The sequence below is a fragment of the Hyalella azteca genome, unplaced genomic scaffold (assembly GCF_000764305.2).
Source record: "Hyalella azteca isolate HAZT.00-mixed unplaced genomic scaffold, Hazt_2.0.2 contig3582, whole genome shotgun sequence".
Taxonomy (NCBI): Eukaryota; Metazoa; Arthropoda; class Malacostraca; order Amphipoda; family Hyalellidae; genus Hyalella; species Hyalella azteca.
Window position 1 is genome coordinate 5,654 of NW_025933827.1, and position 15,325 is coordinate 20,978.

General features: G+C 40.2%; 2 protein-coding genes across 2 annotated transcripts; one reads left to right on the forward strand and one right to left on the reverse strand.

Annotated features, from left to right (window-relative positions):
- Positions 1 to 1,741: 1,741 nt before the first annotated feature.
- On the reverse strand, positions 1,742 to 11,733 carry LOC125177615 (extensin-like). The gene is made up of 4 exons (XM_047879666.1): positions 11,726 to 11,733; positions 8,890 to 8,993; positions 2,203 to 2,790; positions 1,742 to 2,043 (listed from the first exon to the last, which is right to left on the reverse strand). The coding sequence occupies exons 1-4, from the start codon at positions 11,731 to 11,733 to the stop codon at positions 1,742 to 1,744; spliced, it is 1,002 nt and encodes a 333-aa protein (XP_047735622.1).
- A 1,530-nt stretch (positions 11,734 to 13,263) lies between these two features.
- LOC108668282 (E3 ubiquitin-protein ligase TRIM21-like) lies at positions 13,264 to 15,322 on the forward strand. The gene is made up of 3 exons (XM_018155467.2): positions 13,264 to 14,234; positions 14,517 to 14,797; positions 15,232 to 15,322. Exons 1-3 carry the CDS (start codon positions 13,497 to 13,499, stop codon positions 15,320 to 15,322), a joined length of 1,110 nt encoding a protein of 369 aa, XP_018010956.1. The 5' UTR covers positions 13,264 to 13,496.
- Positions 15,323 to 15,325: the final 3 nt, after the last annotated feature.

Genomic DNA, 15,325 nt, shown 5'->3' on the forward strand with positions numbered 1-15,325 from the left:
ATAAAAAAAATCTCTACGTGCTATAATGTGGTCGTTAAAGGGATAAGTTTTAGTACAAACTTCATGTATTGCGTTGTTAATGATTTCTCAGTGAAATTGTAGTTTCGGATCAGACCTCTTAATACTATCAATTAAATGATTTGAATTTTTAATGTTAGATTCGTCGGCCAATTATTGGCGCAGGAGAGAGGCAGTGCGCCGGCCGTGGCGCGGTCGTGCAGCGAAGTTTGGACCAGAGTCACGCGGCGCCCACGGAAGGAGTTGCCACAGGGGATTGGCCAATGTTACCTAATCCGGTAAGTCTTTTACTAACACAAGGTGTCACTCAGTGAATTGATTAAATATGAATTGACAACATTACAGTGGGCCGGAGTTCGGGAAACCATTAGCCCAGGTATTTCATCCTAATGCATTGTTCGAACCCGAGTTGCCAGATGGGCCTTTTTTAGTCGAATTCGTCCATTCGGGCCTTTTTTTCTAATTGCGTTATCCGGCCTCCGTCTAAATTTTGTTAGGAATCTTGACATGAAAACTGTGTCGTGTAGCACCAGCCTTTGTTTTCGGACTTATCTGCAGTTCTTAGCGGTTGAGTTCATGCCACATGGTGAAGTATGGACAATAACCAACACCGATGAGGGAGAGCGAGCCCTCGCCAGCCTGTACAGCAACAGGAAGCCCAGTCGCCTCGTGGTGCTGTCCACCCACACTCTCCCCATCCCGGGGCTGGGGGACCTGCTGTCTCGCCTCACCATCCATGACACCGGTGACATCAGCCTGCTGCCCCTGGACTCCTTCTGGGCGCCGGCAGGACAGTCGGATGACGACCTGACAACAATTATCCGAAAGTTGGGGTAGGAATTATTTATTCTTCAACATGGACAAAATTGCAGCTTAAAATTATTGTTAGTACGTGTTGACCTTTAATTTAAGTTCTTAGCTGCACCATAAGAAATATTTTAAAATTTCATACATTAGTTGGATCCCAGGTTGAACTTATTTCAAAATATACTAAAATTTTATTTGAGTGATGGAATCTACATAGAATGTCGTCAAGATACCAACGCTAGGACGAAGAAATAATTTAAGTAAAATAAATGTGCAAAAACGTGTGAAATCATAATTAAATATGTTTATCAGAATATCTCGTAATTAACGTGTATCCATTTAAATAAAACTTTGAATCAAACTTTAACTCTGAAATCAAACTTTTGAAATTTTTAATATGTTTTTGGATCATGCTGTCATGAGTTGCGTAGTCACCGAGCGACTTTAAGAAATTCTGCAGTACTTTCTTTCCACTCGCCGTCTTAAAGCCATAATGCCTGCCCTTTACTATATACGCCGCCTCAATGCTTGCCATTGATTGTAGTGAACGCCTTAAATCCTGCCCTTGATTGTACAGGGTGCGGCGTGGGAACTTACTCTTTTAAAAAAATCACAAAGTAAAAAGTATTAAAGATAGCGTTTTAATTCTTTCTTTTTTACAAAGAGCTACATTTAAAGTTTCGTTGGGTTTACTTACAAGTTTAATTCTTGAATATTACATCTTGTAGGTGACCTCCATGCCTGTCTCTTATACACATCTAGATGTGTATAAGAGACAGCTCCACCTTCTCAAGCATGTCTGGACCAATGTCAGCAATAGCAACGCGAATGTTGTTCTTCAGTTCAGCTAGGGTCCTCGGACGATTGGTGTACACTAAGGATTTCAAGTATCCCCACAAAAAATAATCGCAGGGGGCTAAGTCCGGCGAGCGCGCTGGCCNAGGTGGTGGTAGGTGTTGTCTCCAAAATTGGCGGTAGGTGTTGGTCTCCAAAGGTGGTGGTAGGCTTTAGTCTCCGAAGGTGGTGGTAGGTGTTGTCTCCGAAGGTGGTGGTAGGTGTTGTCTCCGAAGGTGGTGGTAGGTGTTGTCTCCGAAATTGGCGGTAGGTGTTGGTATCCATAGGTGGTGGTAGGTGTTGGTCTCCGAAGGTGGTGGTAGGTGTTGTCTCCGAAGGTGGTGGTAGGTGTTGTCTCCGAAATTGGTGGTAGGTGTATGTCTCCTAATGTGTTGGTAGGTGTTGATCTCCGAAAGTGGTGGTAGGTGTCTGTCTCCTAATGTGTTGGTAGGTGTTGATCTCCGAAAGTGGTGGTAAGTGTTGATCTCCGTAGGTGGAGGTAGGTGATGTCTCCGAAAGTAGTGGTAGGTGCTGGTGCCCAACGGTGGTGGTTGGTAGGCATTGGTTTCCGAAGGTGGTGGTAGGTGTTGTCTCCGAAGGTGGTGGTAGGTGTTGCCTCCGAAGGTGGTGGTAGGTGTTGTCTCCAAAGTTGGTGGTAGGTGTTGTCTCCAAAGTTGGTGGTAGGCGTTGCCTTCGAAGGTGGTGGTAGGTGTTGCCTCCGAAGGTGGTGGTAAGTGCTGGTCTCAGAAGGTGGTGGTGGTAGGTGTTGGTCTCCAATTGAAGGTGGTGGTAGGTATTGTCTCCGAAGGTGATGTAGGTGTTGGTCTCCGAAGGTGGTGGTAGCTTTGTTGGGCTCCATAGGTGGTGGTAGATGGTGGTCGCCGAAGGTGGTGGTAGGTGTTGGTCTTCGAAGGTGGTGGTAGGTGATGTCTCCGATTTGGTGGTAGGTGGTGGTCTCCGAAGATGGTGGTAGGTGTTGGTCTTCGAAGGTGGTGGTAGGTGATGTCTCCGAAGTTGGTGGTAGGTGTTGTCTCCGAAGGTGGTGGCAGGTGTTAGTCTTCGAAGGCGGTGGTAGGTGATGGTCTCCGATGTTGATGGAAACGCCAATAGGAATGTGAGGAGAGCGAGTAGCTGGCACATGAAAAACAGTTAAGAGGACACAACAAATTATCATAGAAAACTAAAAAACATGCGTGGCGAATAATTCGGTTCCTGGTATTTTTGGGGTTTAGTTTGGGTTAGATTGGAGAGGCAGTGAAGGACCTGTCAGGATGTCGAGGCTTCATGGATTTGCACATAGAAATTCAAGGTCATGTTAACAAATAATTATATTCGACATTATTTTTCATAGATGGTCACGCAATTGCAGAAAGGAGGATAGTTTTAATGAAATGTATTTCCTGGCGATTTTTATGCAGGATCTCATGCCGGCTACAACCAAGGAATAGAGGACAACGCAGGCGCTTGGAAGTTCGGGCTTCGTTTGACCAGCGTTCAAGACGTCGAGCGCTGTAAAAGTTTGCCACAGCGTATGGGTTAGTCGCATATGTTACTTTAATAAAGTTGATACACTTGAAGCAAAACAATTGCACGGCTTCGTAACTAGGCATAACTGATGAATTTTGGAGCTTAGTATTAACTGTCAGTTTTTATCGAAACAAGCTGCGCGAAAATTCGGAAAACTTCATATTACTGAATATTTTAACAAGCAACAGACCTCGCCACTGCCTGATAAGCTGAGCTGCTAAACAGCCTGTAAACCTGACAGGTGAAGCCGACGTTGACGCATAAGAACCTTCAGACGAGAGGCGTTCAGCGATAAATATATGTCATTGTGGATAAAAGTCAAATTGTATCTTCAGAGTTAGTTCCGCAGAGTAGCTGTTGTGCAACCGTTTCCCACGTGATGCAAATATGCGGAATATATGCCGTAGACTATAGAAGAAGAGTTACAGCAGTGTCAGCTTCCTCAGGCGGTTGGCCTGTTGCCGATTCTTAAAATCGCAGAATATTCACAGCTAGTTGCTGCCTCGACTATTCTAATTACTGCTCCAATTTTGCTTGCTTAACCTTTTGGCCCCTCGCCGACTCTGAACCCTGCCACTGGACCATTCTGCCCTATTACCACCCTGCCACTGGGTCACCCTGCCCTATAGTACCACCCTGCCACTGGGTCACCCTGCCCTATAGTTACCCGCCCTATAGTTACCCTATAGTTACCGCCCTGCCCGAGTATAAAATAGTAAGTTAAGAGGATCAGAATTACACATTTCATCACAAATCTGCTGAAAAAGAAAAGGGGGGGGGGTTGAGGACAAGTTCATGTTTCATAAAAATCTGGCATCAGAAGCTACTAATTTTTCGAAGAGCACAGCTGGTCGAAGAAGATTACGCACGTGGCTGGAAGTTGACGTCCGTTGACTTGTACTCTGGCTTTACAATAAGTTATTGAAGATGGAACTGAAAGGTGGTCTACAATTTCGATAGTTATTAAACTTCCCGTCATCTAATTTTACCTGATTGAAATAAGTACTGAATTTTGCATTGTATAAAAAGTTAAATTTTTAATTGATAAAAGTTTTATATAGAGTACGTTTTGCCAGAAATATGTGTACACTAATCTTGTAGCACTGTCACTTATTTAAGCAAAGGTATACTAACCCACTAGACATCTGTCATTGAATCATATTATCGCATCACATTTTCATTGTTTGCCAGACGACGTTTGCTGCGTTCAAGGAGCGCCTGCAAGCCTTGGCACCTTCCTGCAGCATCGCGGCTGCGCGGTCACCCGCTGGCACTTCCCCGACCTCTGGGACGAGGACCTGGACTGGGTGTCACAAATCTTGTTCCCCTTCAGCGCCCAGAGGTTGGTATGATTCATAATTCATAAATAATTTCATAATTCATAAATAAATAATTCATTCATAAATAATTTGCGTGAGCCTACCAATTATTTAAAATTCTATTTGTCATTGTTATCAATAAAATATTTCCGATGTCCCGATCAAACATGCATCTATTTCGTTGCATTTCTTAGTCACAGAGGCAAAGCATTTGACTAGCGCATTTTCATCTAACAATTTTAAAACCTTATAAGGCCACTTGTATTAAACTCATTTGTCAACTTTCCCTTCACACATCGAAACCAAAATTAAAAATTTTGAAAACGGCAAACTCTTCATTTTAGGGGGGTATACGGAAAAAATCAGGAATTTTGGCCCTCTCGGTTTTTATGCTCATCTTGAAGCTGCTTTTCTGACGCATTCAACGGTACCAAAATCATCTCTGTACGTTGATTTATGCGTTCGCGACAGATCCCGTAAGGGGGGGAGGTGCCTGGGCCCCTTCAGTAAAGTTAAGGCGGAAATTACCCGACCGGGTGCCATAGAGGGGATCGTCCGACGTAAAGCGGACAAGTATGATATTCTTCAGTTCTTATACTCATCTTAAAGCTGTTTTTCTGACGCATTCAACGATACCAAAATCATCTCTGTACGTTGATTTATGCGTTCACGGCAGATCGCGAAAGGGTGGGGGGTGGCGGAGTTCTTCAACATTTAAGATACGGGGAAATTAGCTGCCGAGATCAGCACTATGTATAGAGTGTCTGCTTGAGCTGCACTTCAGTTACCAGCCTGGCATCGTATGGGGTGGTGTGCATGCAGTCGTTCTCACCATCCTTGAATGGAATCGAGCTCCAGTAACTTTTAGTTTTGTGTCCTTGCTGCATTGAGTGCCTATTCCCATGCGCGCCGGACTAATTGTCGGGCTCTCCTGAAAAGTTGCACCTGCTCTCACTGCAAACCTATCTCCTTCTACAGTTTTCAAGCTACAGCGATGAGACATATACCATTCGATTCGTAAAGACCATACCTATCGAGTAACTAAGCTCTTTTTTAGCGCATTTTCTCATTTATGGAAAAATGCACTATTGTGCTCGCCATGTCCGTCTGTCTGTCTGTCCATCCGTCTGTCCATCCGTCCGTGACCTCAAGTTTTCGTCGACGAGAAAATGCGCTCTCTGTCACTCACTACAGTGAGTACTGAGTTATATTTTTTTAGATTTTTGTATAGTTTGGATTGAAAATGGGGGGGAGGGGTGGGAAAATCAGAAGAAGATGAGAAGAAAACGGTAAAATGAGTGTAAAAAACTAAGGCAAAAATCAAAAATAGGGCTTAGTTACTCGATTGGTATGGTCTTTACGAATATGGAATCGAATCATCGCTTTAACTTGAAAACTGTAGGAGGAGATAGATTTTAAGGTACCTCCTTTTTGTCCATTTTCTGTGAATTTCATGTTTTCTATGAATTTTTAAAAAAAAAATCCTATGAACAAAATGTCCTTGTATTTCGGTTTTATATATACCTATGTGTGAAGTTTCAGAAAGATCCGTTAGTAAATGTGGAAGTTTTTCTGGAGGGTATACCCCCTCCCCTTAATTCAGCTTAGGAGGTACTGAGTAATTTTTCCGTTCGAAAGTTGTTACTATTCACTTGTACGTAAAAACAAGTCCTAGAAATTCTTACTGACAGTATTTCAAATCAAAATTTAGCGTTTATTTGCTTTTTGTTTACTTTCGTCACAGCTTCAGTTTGGTCCTGCCTAGAGACTGCCTTACGGACACGGGCGCTCGTCGACTGTTCCAAATCATACCTCAAATAAAGATTGTATACCACGAACCTGACTCCGTGCACCTGATGTCAGCTGGTAGAGAAAGGTCTACAAGTGTGACCCTCATCGGCTTGTCGACCAACAGCATCACTCAATGGTTATAAAATGTTGTGAGTACGCCGCATATTCCTACTTAGTCGTGCATGGTAGGTGGTGTTATTTCCATTATTGTAATAGATTTGAAGCAGCTGATTAAATCTTAAAGGAAGATTTCAAGGCGAAAACGTCATCACTTAACTTAATGTTAAGTGATGACGTCATCACTTAACTTAATGTTAAGTGATGACGTCCTCACTTAAAACTTAATGCCGAAAAGATTGACTTTTAACATAAGAAACAATTGGCATAAATAAAACTTTTGATTGTAAAATACAGAGGAAATAAATTAGCGACACTACGTTCAAATCATGATAGTATACATAATATATCTTTAATCCAGAGGGAATGATTTTACAGCACTCTATCCAATTAACGGAATTTTCTCAAATCCTAAGGGAATAGATTTTTGACATGATATCACACTCAATTTTAAACCTACCAGATACAGAAAATTGTTACACACATTCTTTAATTGCAAGAATTCTTCTCTCAGTATAGAATAGGCATTTGTAAGCCCATCCGATTGTTAAAATAGTCAACTTGTAGTATCATTGCGAGCTCCAAAATTAAGTCGTCAAGACACGATGAAATCCTGGACTTGCAATTTAACCCTTCGCTCTCCGACAAACAGGAGTTGCTTGTTTAATTTATAATGCGAGATGTGTAATAATCTCGTCTCTTGATTAATATTCGTGAAAAATTTTGTCCTACTCTTGCAATATACAAATAAATGTTGCATTCAACAGAACCCATTTCACGTATACTGTAAATCATTACCCTAATGAATACAACCTGTTTTCAAATTTTTCAGATACGTTTAATAAATGTCTAATGAAATCTGAGAAATGGGATACGTTCAAGATTTGTGACTTGAATTTTCGATCACAGTAAAAAATCTTGCTTATATACAAGGATTTAGTACAGGATTATTAGGATCAGGGTATCACCTGCGGCCCGAAATAACTTTCGTTTCGAGAGAAGGAACTAACCGTATCACCTCTACTACTCCTCCATGAGGGGTAGAACCTGAACATTAATGCAGTAGGAAATGTGGACGATACGTGGGACATACGCAGAGGCGCGGTCAGACCTTTTGTATTAAGCGGAGCGTCTTGACGGAAAATAACCTTCTTTATTTACGCACGGTTCACTTTGAAACTTGGTACACATATGTAAAACAGAAACCTATTTTGTTCCTGCCAATTTAAAAAAAATGAAAGAAAACGTGAAATTCTTAGAAAACGGACAAAAAGGGGGCAATGTAGGAATTTATCTCCTAGGATTTTCAAGCTACAACATCGAGACGCATATCATTCGATGCGTAAAGACCATATCTATCGATTATTTGCAGATTTTTTTCGAAATTCGAATTTTTGTGGGTGGGGGGAGGGCATTTTTCGTAAATTTGTCGAGAAATTTTTTTTCCCCCTTTTTCAAAATATTTTAAAACTATAACGAAATTGAAAAAAGGTACGACCAATCTCTAGATCTTTTATTTGCGAATCGAGCGGTATATCACATCGCTGTAGCCTTAAAACTCTAGGAGGAGATAGGTTTGCAGTGACAATAAGTGTGAATGTTCAGTAGAGCGCGACAAAGCCCCGAAATAGGCATTCAAGGTGGCAAGGATACCAGAGAAGACGCTACTTGATTCAGTCAAGGATAAAGGGAACGACTGCATGAGCACCATTTCGCATGACAGCTGCCGGGTAACCAAGGTGCAGCGTCTACAGACCTGCCATTTATGTGCCCGGCCGGTAATTTCCGCCTATCTTAAATGTGAAAGAACTCCTCGACACCCAACCCTTTCGCGATCTGTCGTGAACGCATAAATCAACGTACAGAGATGATTTTAGTACCGTTGTATTTGTCAGAATATCAGCTTTAAGATGAGCATAAAAACCGGAAAAGTCATAATTTTTCATTTTTCAGCAGACGCTCTCCTTAAAACCATAGGTCCTGTCCTTAAAACCAAAAGTCTTGTTTGGTTTATGTGGTAACTTTTCTTTACTCATATAATATTGAATTTAATTTTTTACCAATCATTGAAAAATTAATCTTAATTTGAATGCCTTCATTAGGCAGCTCCACGCACGTTGATGAAGATTAATAACTTTTTTGTGGGAACTTTTCTTTCGGATTCAAAATTTAATAATGTATTAATACAAATTGGAGCGAATTTCTCCTGCCAATTGATTTTGTTTCTGAGCTCCCAATCGCCTGCCAGTTTAAGCCGAAAATGGCCATACGTACATGCCTTCAATGTTTACATCGTACTCAGCATATGGTGCCAAGTCGTTGGCGACTTGCTACGTACGACCTTGCTACGACCTTGCAGAGCTATCCACTCAGGCGTTCCCCAGGGCTCGGTGATCTCGCCAGCCCTCTTTAATCACTTCATTTCAGACATCCCTGTACCTACCACCAACATTGCCTCATACGCGGACGACCTTACCATCTTCGTGTCGTCCCCGAGACTCGATGATGCGGAGGCCGAGCTTGCCTCGCTCCTTCGTAACGTCTCCGACTGGTCGGCAGTCAAGAAACTGGCCGTGGCTCCTGGCAAGTCATCGGTCACGCTCTTCACCCCAGATACGCACCAATCCCGACTGACAAAGAGGAGTTGCTTGTTGAATTTATAATGCGAGATGTGTAATAATCTAGTCTCTGGATTAATATTCGTGAAAATTTTTGTCCTAATCCTGCAATATTCAAATAAATGTTTCATTCAGCAGAGCCCTTTCCGCGTATAAATCATTATCCTAACGAATACAATCTGTTTTCAGATTCTTCATATACGTTTAATAAATATCCAATGGAGTGAGAGAAATGGAATACTTTCGAGATTTGTGGCTTGAATTTTCGATCACAGTAAAAAATCTTGCTTGTAGACAAGGATTTAGTACAGGATTATTAGGATCAGAGATTATATACCTGCGGCCCGAAATAAGTTTCGTTTCGAGAGAAAGGACTAATCGTATCACCTTGTTGTGGATATTTCATAGTAACAATTATTAAATTTTCATTTAAACTTTACCGTTCCGCAATTTAGGTTTTGTATACTTTCAGATCTTATTCATTTATGTTTTAGTTACGAGCTGGTAAGGACTACTACCCGGCACAACGTAATTGCACACACGTGTTTTACTGAATATATTGTGAACTCAGTGTTTTATCTCAACTGAACCTTTTCACGGCCCTATCGAGATACAATGATAAAGAGGTAGTTCCCCAGCAACCTCTACTACTCCTCCATGAGCGGTAGAACCTGAACCTTGCAGTAGGAAATCTGGACGATGCGTTGGACATACGTAGAAGCGCGGTTAGACCTTTTGTATTAAAACCGAAGGTTATCAGTCCTGTTTGGTTTATGTGGTAACTTTTCTTTACTCGTAGTAATATTCATTTTATTTTTTTATTAATCATTAAAAGATTAATCTTTATTTGAACGCTTTCTTAATGTAGCTCCACGCACATTGATAAAGATTAATAATTTTTTTTGTGGAAACTTTTCTTTCGGATTCAAAATTTAATAATGTATTAATACAAATTGGAGCGAATTTCTCCTGCCAATTGATTTTGTTTCTGAGCTCCCAATCGCCTGCCAGTTTAAGCCAAAAATGGCCATACGTACATGCCTTCAATGTTTTCATCGTACTCAGCATATGGTGCCAAGTCACGTTGCTGGCTATTCCTTGCTTGGAAACATTGATTAGTAGCGTCGGTTGTTAGCGACCGAACACCAAGTGCAACGCGCGTGACCCGTCGAGTTGTGGTGTCAGTGTTCACCCAAGTCATGTGATCGTGTCAGTAATCTTGGAGGCAGTCACACGTAGCGTGCTCGTGGTGACTGCTGGGCGTGTCGCGGACACCTGGAAGTGCTCCTGAAAAACGCTGTCTTGTGTGTTCTCCTGCTCATCAGTAAAAGATACGCTTCTTTCGTTATAACTCCTCAATAGACATTTTTCTGTGGATACTACTTTGTCAAAACTGTATTTGCCGTTTGTCATAAACATTGAGCGGCAGATTTAGTTTTCAAGTCTATCTCAAAGATAAAGTGATCGATAGGGTACTCGGTCTAAATGGTCTATATAATCACGTCCATAGCCATACATCGTTGACAACACAAGTTTGTTGTCGATTAGTTCAACGGAGCATTATTGATGAATTCGAACAATTACTTAATTACAGCACGATTCATCGTCATGCATAATTTGTATAATGATTGCCAATGCAGTATAATCTTGTGTATTTAAAATTAAAGGTAACTGGAATTTAACATGTGACTGATTGAATTTCAATCTCTGTATAAGCATAGTATCAATTCACTCGCAGTAGTGAAGGTCAGCAGTTTTTCAATGCCGTTTTTTTTTTTTTAGTTTGAGCTCTCGATAGGCGACGCAGGCTTTATGATCGACCTGCAGCAGAGACGTGACCATGACAACACGTCGCTGACAACGCCTGTTTGTAGTCACCTGACGACGCTTTACTGACTTCTACTGGAATGTGTCAGGAGGCGGTGTAAGAAAAATTTGCCCCTAGCAAATGTCAGAGCTCGCAAAATATATCTATGGTTTTAGTTTTACGACCTGTTTGTCGTCACCTGACGACGATTTATTAATTCTACTTGAATGTATCAGGAGGCGGTGTAAGAAATATTTGCCTCTAGCAAATGTCAGAGCTCGTAAAATTTATCTATGGTTTTAGTTTTGTGTCATCTCTATATAAGGTTTTTTCAAATTAATGGTCTTCCTTATGCAAGCTTCCGCTGTCACAAAGCTTATTTATTCATAATTTACTCTCAATTGAGTTAGTCAATATTTCATTATCGTATTTTAATAAGACCATTCATTATCTTAACGAGCACATAAATCCCACAGATAATATCTTAGAAAGAGAAAACAGCAAATTTTAACAGCACATTTTAACAGCAAATTTAACAGCACAATTTAACAGCAAATTTTACTCACTCATAAAAAGATTTCAACAAAAAAATGGCAACCGAAACGTTAGAGTGCGAAGTTTAATTGTTACGAAAATTGCAATTCCGGCAACAGCCGGAATTGCTTTGCCTGCAGTGCGGCCACTCGGTTCGCTTCTCCTGCGTTGCAACCCGTTGATCTAATCGCAACGTTGATCAACATCGCAACCCGTTGATCTAATGTTGGTATCCGCCAAGCTTAATTTCAGATGTAACAAACCTAGCCATTTCGGTAAATTCCGTCGATCTAAACTTGCCGCAAGTAGAGTTAATGCAAGTATGAACATTGTTGCCAAAGCCAATGACTTACCTGATCATTCTTACATAAACTTTGAGTTTAAGTGTTTATGAAAGATAATGGTAGATCATTCCTTGCCTGTAACATTTGGTTTTTTAATGGGAAAGAATTATGAAGGTATAGAAAAACAATTAGGAATCTTTCGATCATGCATCTGGCTGAGTTAATTTTATAAAGTTCGACATTGTCATTCCTGATTTATGAGACCTGTCAGAAGCGTTCTACATCAGATATCCTTTCATTTAATTCATTTTTAATGAAATGAAATACCTTAATGAAATGAATCTTATCCATAGAAGGCCAGCGACATGAGTGCTGTGGCGACTTGAGTGGTCTTGAGGTTTTTCAAGTAGTGTTCTAGCCCAGCCTACTTTGAGAATTGCTATCTGAACCTGTTACCAAAAGAAATTACTGAATAAACTGAAAGCAAAACGATCTGGTTTCAATGGATCAAATACACCATGACTCGACTGATGATTAGCAAGTTAATTACCAATTAATTAATTTCACCAGAATTTTTGTTGCACCAAAGCGACAACAAATTTGTTACTTAAATTTGTTGAAGCAAATGTTCTCCGCTTACAAAATTTTGCTTGGTAATCGACTTCTTACGACAAAACTGAAATTATATTAATATTTGAAATGTTTTACAAACTATTTATATCGTATTTATAATAAAGTACAATATCTAATCTCAGTACTGCTTGTCTAATTCTAACTATTAGAGAATTTTGAGACTATTACGTACGTGGACAATTTAATAAAATTATTAGATGTATCAAATCTGTTGCAAGTTTAAGAACTATTTTAGAACATGGAACAATTTTTTCAACACTAATATCAATAATATCGTTAAAGGTATCCATTGCAACAGCCATGCGTGAAAACTTTGACTCATTTTTCAATCGACCAACTTCGAGCATCATTATAGAAAGGTTTTCAACGACGGCTTTTCATAAATACAATTTAATTTCCTAAGATCAATTGCCAACCCTAACAGAAATGTTGGAAGTAGAAATTAACAAGTTTATTACACCAAATGGCAAACATCGAATTATAAAGAGAACACCAAGTATATCAAAATCACATAACATGAGTCAAATTTCATATCCTACGTAGCCTTGTAAAGATACAAAAATATCAGCTTCAGTGGCCGTATTAGGTCATTTTTCTATTGCATTCGGCGGCAAAATTCTATGCTAGACTTAAATGTATCGTATTTTGAATGTATGAAATGAACAGAAAACTTGAATTTTTGGGTTGCAAATTATGAATTTAATATTAAATAATGAAATTTTTGCCTGTTTCGGTGATTTTCGAGAGCAGATTTGGCAGTTTTCGCTTGCCAACATGTGACAACCTTTCGAAGTCTAAATCTAGAAAACCGTGTAATTTCAAGCTTGGCATTTGGAACTTTTTAGCAATAGGTAGAGTTGAAACATGAAAGCAGGTGCTGTTAGAATTGGGAATGAACATCGTAAGATAGTCTGACCTATCTGCTAGATATTAATACTTGAAAGTTTCATTATTTATCAAAGGGTTGGCTGAAATGCAGGAAATGCAGCCAGATGATTGGAAAACAGTCAATGCCGCTGAGTATTTGAAATCTATCTGATGTGTTTATCTCTAAATGAAATCGTCTGTTATTTTTTGCCTACCATCTGATAATTTAACAGGACCTGAATGCATACAGTTTGTATGAAGTATTTTGCCAAGAGGCAATCTTCTCAACAGATAGTTTAAACATGATTTTTTCTTAGTGTTATGTTAGCAGCACCTCGACATGGCAACCGCAATGTTAGAGTGCGACATTTGCACCGAAGAATTCGACTCTGGCAACCACAAGCCACTTTGTCTGACCTGCGGCCACACATTTTGCTTCTCTTGCATTTTGGAACTAACAACTTCATCCGATATTTGCATCTGCCCTAAATGCAAGAAAGAAACTGCCCAAGATATCGATAAAATATTGGTTAACTACGTATTAATTCCAACTGAAAACAAACCTTATCAACGCTTAGCACGTTCACCGTCAGAAACGCGATGTCTTCAGCACCACAAGACGCTGGATTATCTGTGCGTGGACTGCATCAAATTAACGTGCTTCAAGTGCACCAGGGACACGCACGTCACGCACAAAGTTGAGGCGATCGACGACCTGGTCAGTGGAGATGAAAGTGCTATGAACTCTACGAGGAAAATACAGACCACGATGCAGAATAAGATTTTCGGCTTGAAAAATTTAGCCACGGCACTTAATGACTTTTCGGGTTGGATTGATGACGCAATCAACGTGAAGAATGATTTGGATGAATGGAAAGAAGCGCTGCAGGTCCAAATAATTTCTGCCGACAAAGATTTTCAGGCCTGGAAGGATTTGGTCTCCAATGTCGACGAGGAAGAGAGACTTGAATGCATGGAAATTTTACGTCGCCTTAAATTAGAGCCTGAAGTATATTCAAAATTGCCCGAAATCACGGAGAAACTGGGAGCAGTTGTTGAGAACTACCGTTCGTTAAAGGTGAGTGAAATTAATTGAGTGTTCGGAAGCATTTCCATGAACTATAAATAGCACTAGTTACGGGAAAACTTCTCGGAGTTCAGCGAATAGGTTTTGTATTTAAGGGCTATAGAATGCTTTGCAGGAGAGCTTAAAAATTTCTTGCGTTTGGTGTGGATAAAATTAACTGTAAGTAGATTATATATTCTGGCGCATTATTAAATGAATACATCAAAATGAAAATACCTAACAATTTCGATATTATGCTCAAGGAATGAGCTGAAACCACTAACTTACCTGCAGATGCCATCAAATCCGCATAACCTCTTGCCGCATGGACAACATTGGACAGTAACTAACAGTGATGAAGGCGGGCGAGCTGTACGTAGTCTGTTAAACAACAGGAAGCCCAGCCGCCTCGTAGTGATATCCCTCCACACGGACCCCATCCCGAGCCTCAGTGAGCTACTGGCGCTAATTGTTTCCAACGACACCGGCGACCTGAGCTTGGTTAACTTGGACACCTTCTGGTGGCCCCCAAAGTCTGATTTTTATTGTAGTGTAGACTTCATCAAAGAGTTTGGGTGGGTTTGGGTTGGTGATGTTAATGTTAGATAGTTAATTATATATTATATTAAAGCAACGTTATTTATCATTTTAAGACAAATTTTTCTTGCTATCAATTTAAAGACGCCTTTCACTTCGACTTATAAATTCCCCTTTAGTGTTTTTTTTTTATTAACGAACCCTTCGCTTACAAAAATAGTAAATTTAAAAACTTTTCAAATTTTTTTAATAACTAAATTTATGAACCTGTTTATTAACAAGTCTCAAATTGAGCAGAAACCGCTTATGTTTGGTGAGAGGCTGTTCCTATGAATGTTTGAAGTAACTATGTTCAGCGACCATAGCACTTTTATTAACGACGTGCTGTTAATTTATTCACTGATATTACATAATCAATTAATAAATACTGGCAATTCATTATTTTTTCACCTCACTGCTCCCGTTGAGGTAGACGCTGGCTCAGCGCCGTGTACGGCACCCCATACGACCTCGTCTCCTACATGAGAGAGCGACAGCGCGAGCCCCGCATGTTCACCCGTTGAGGT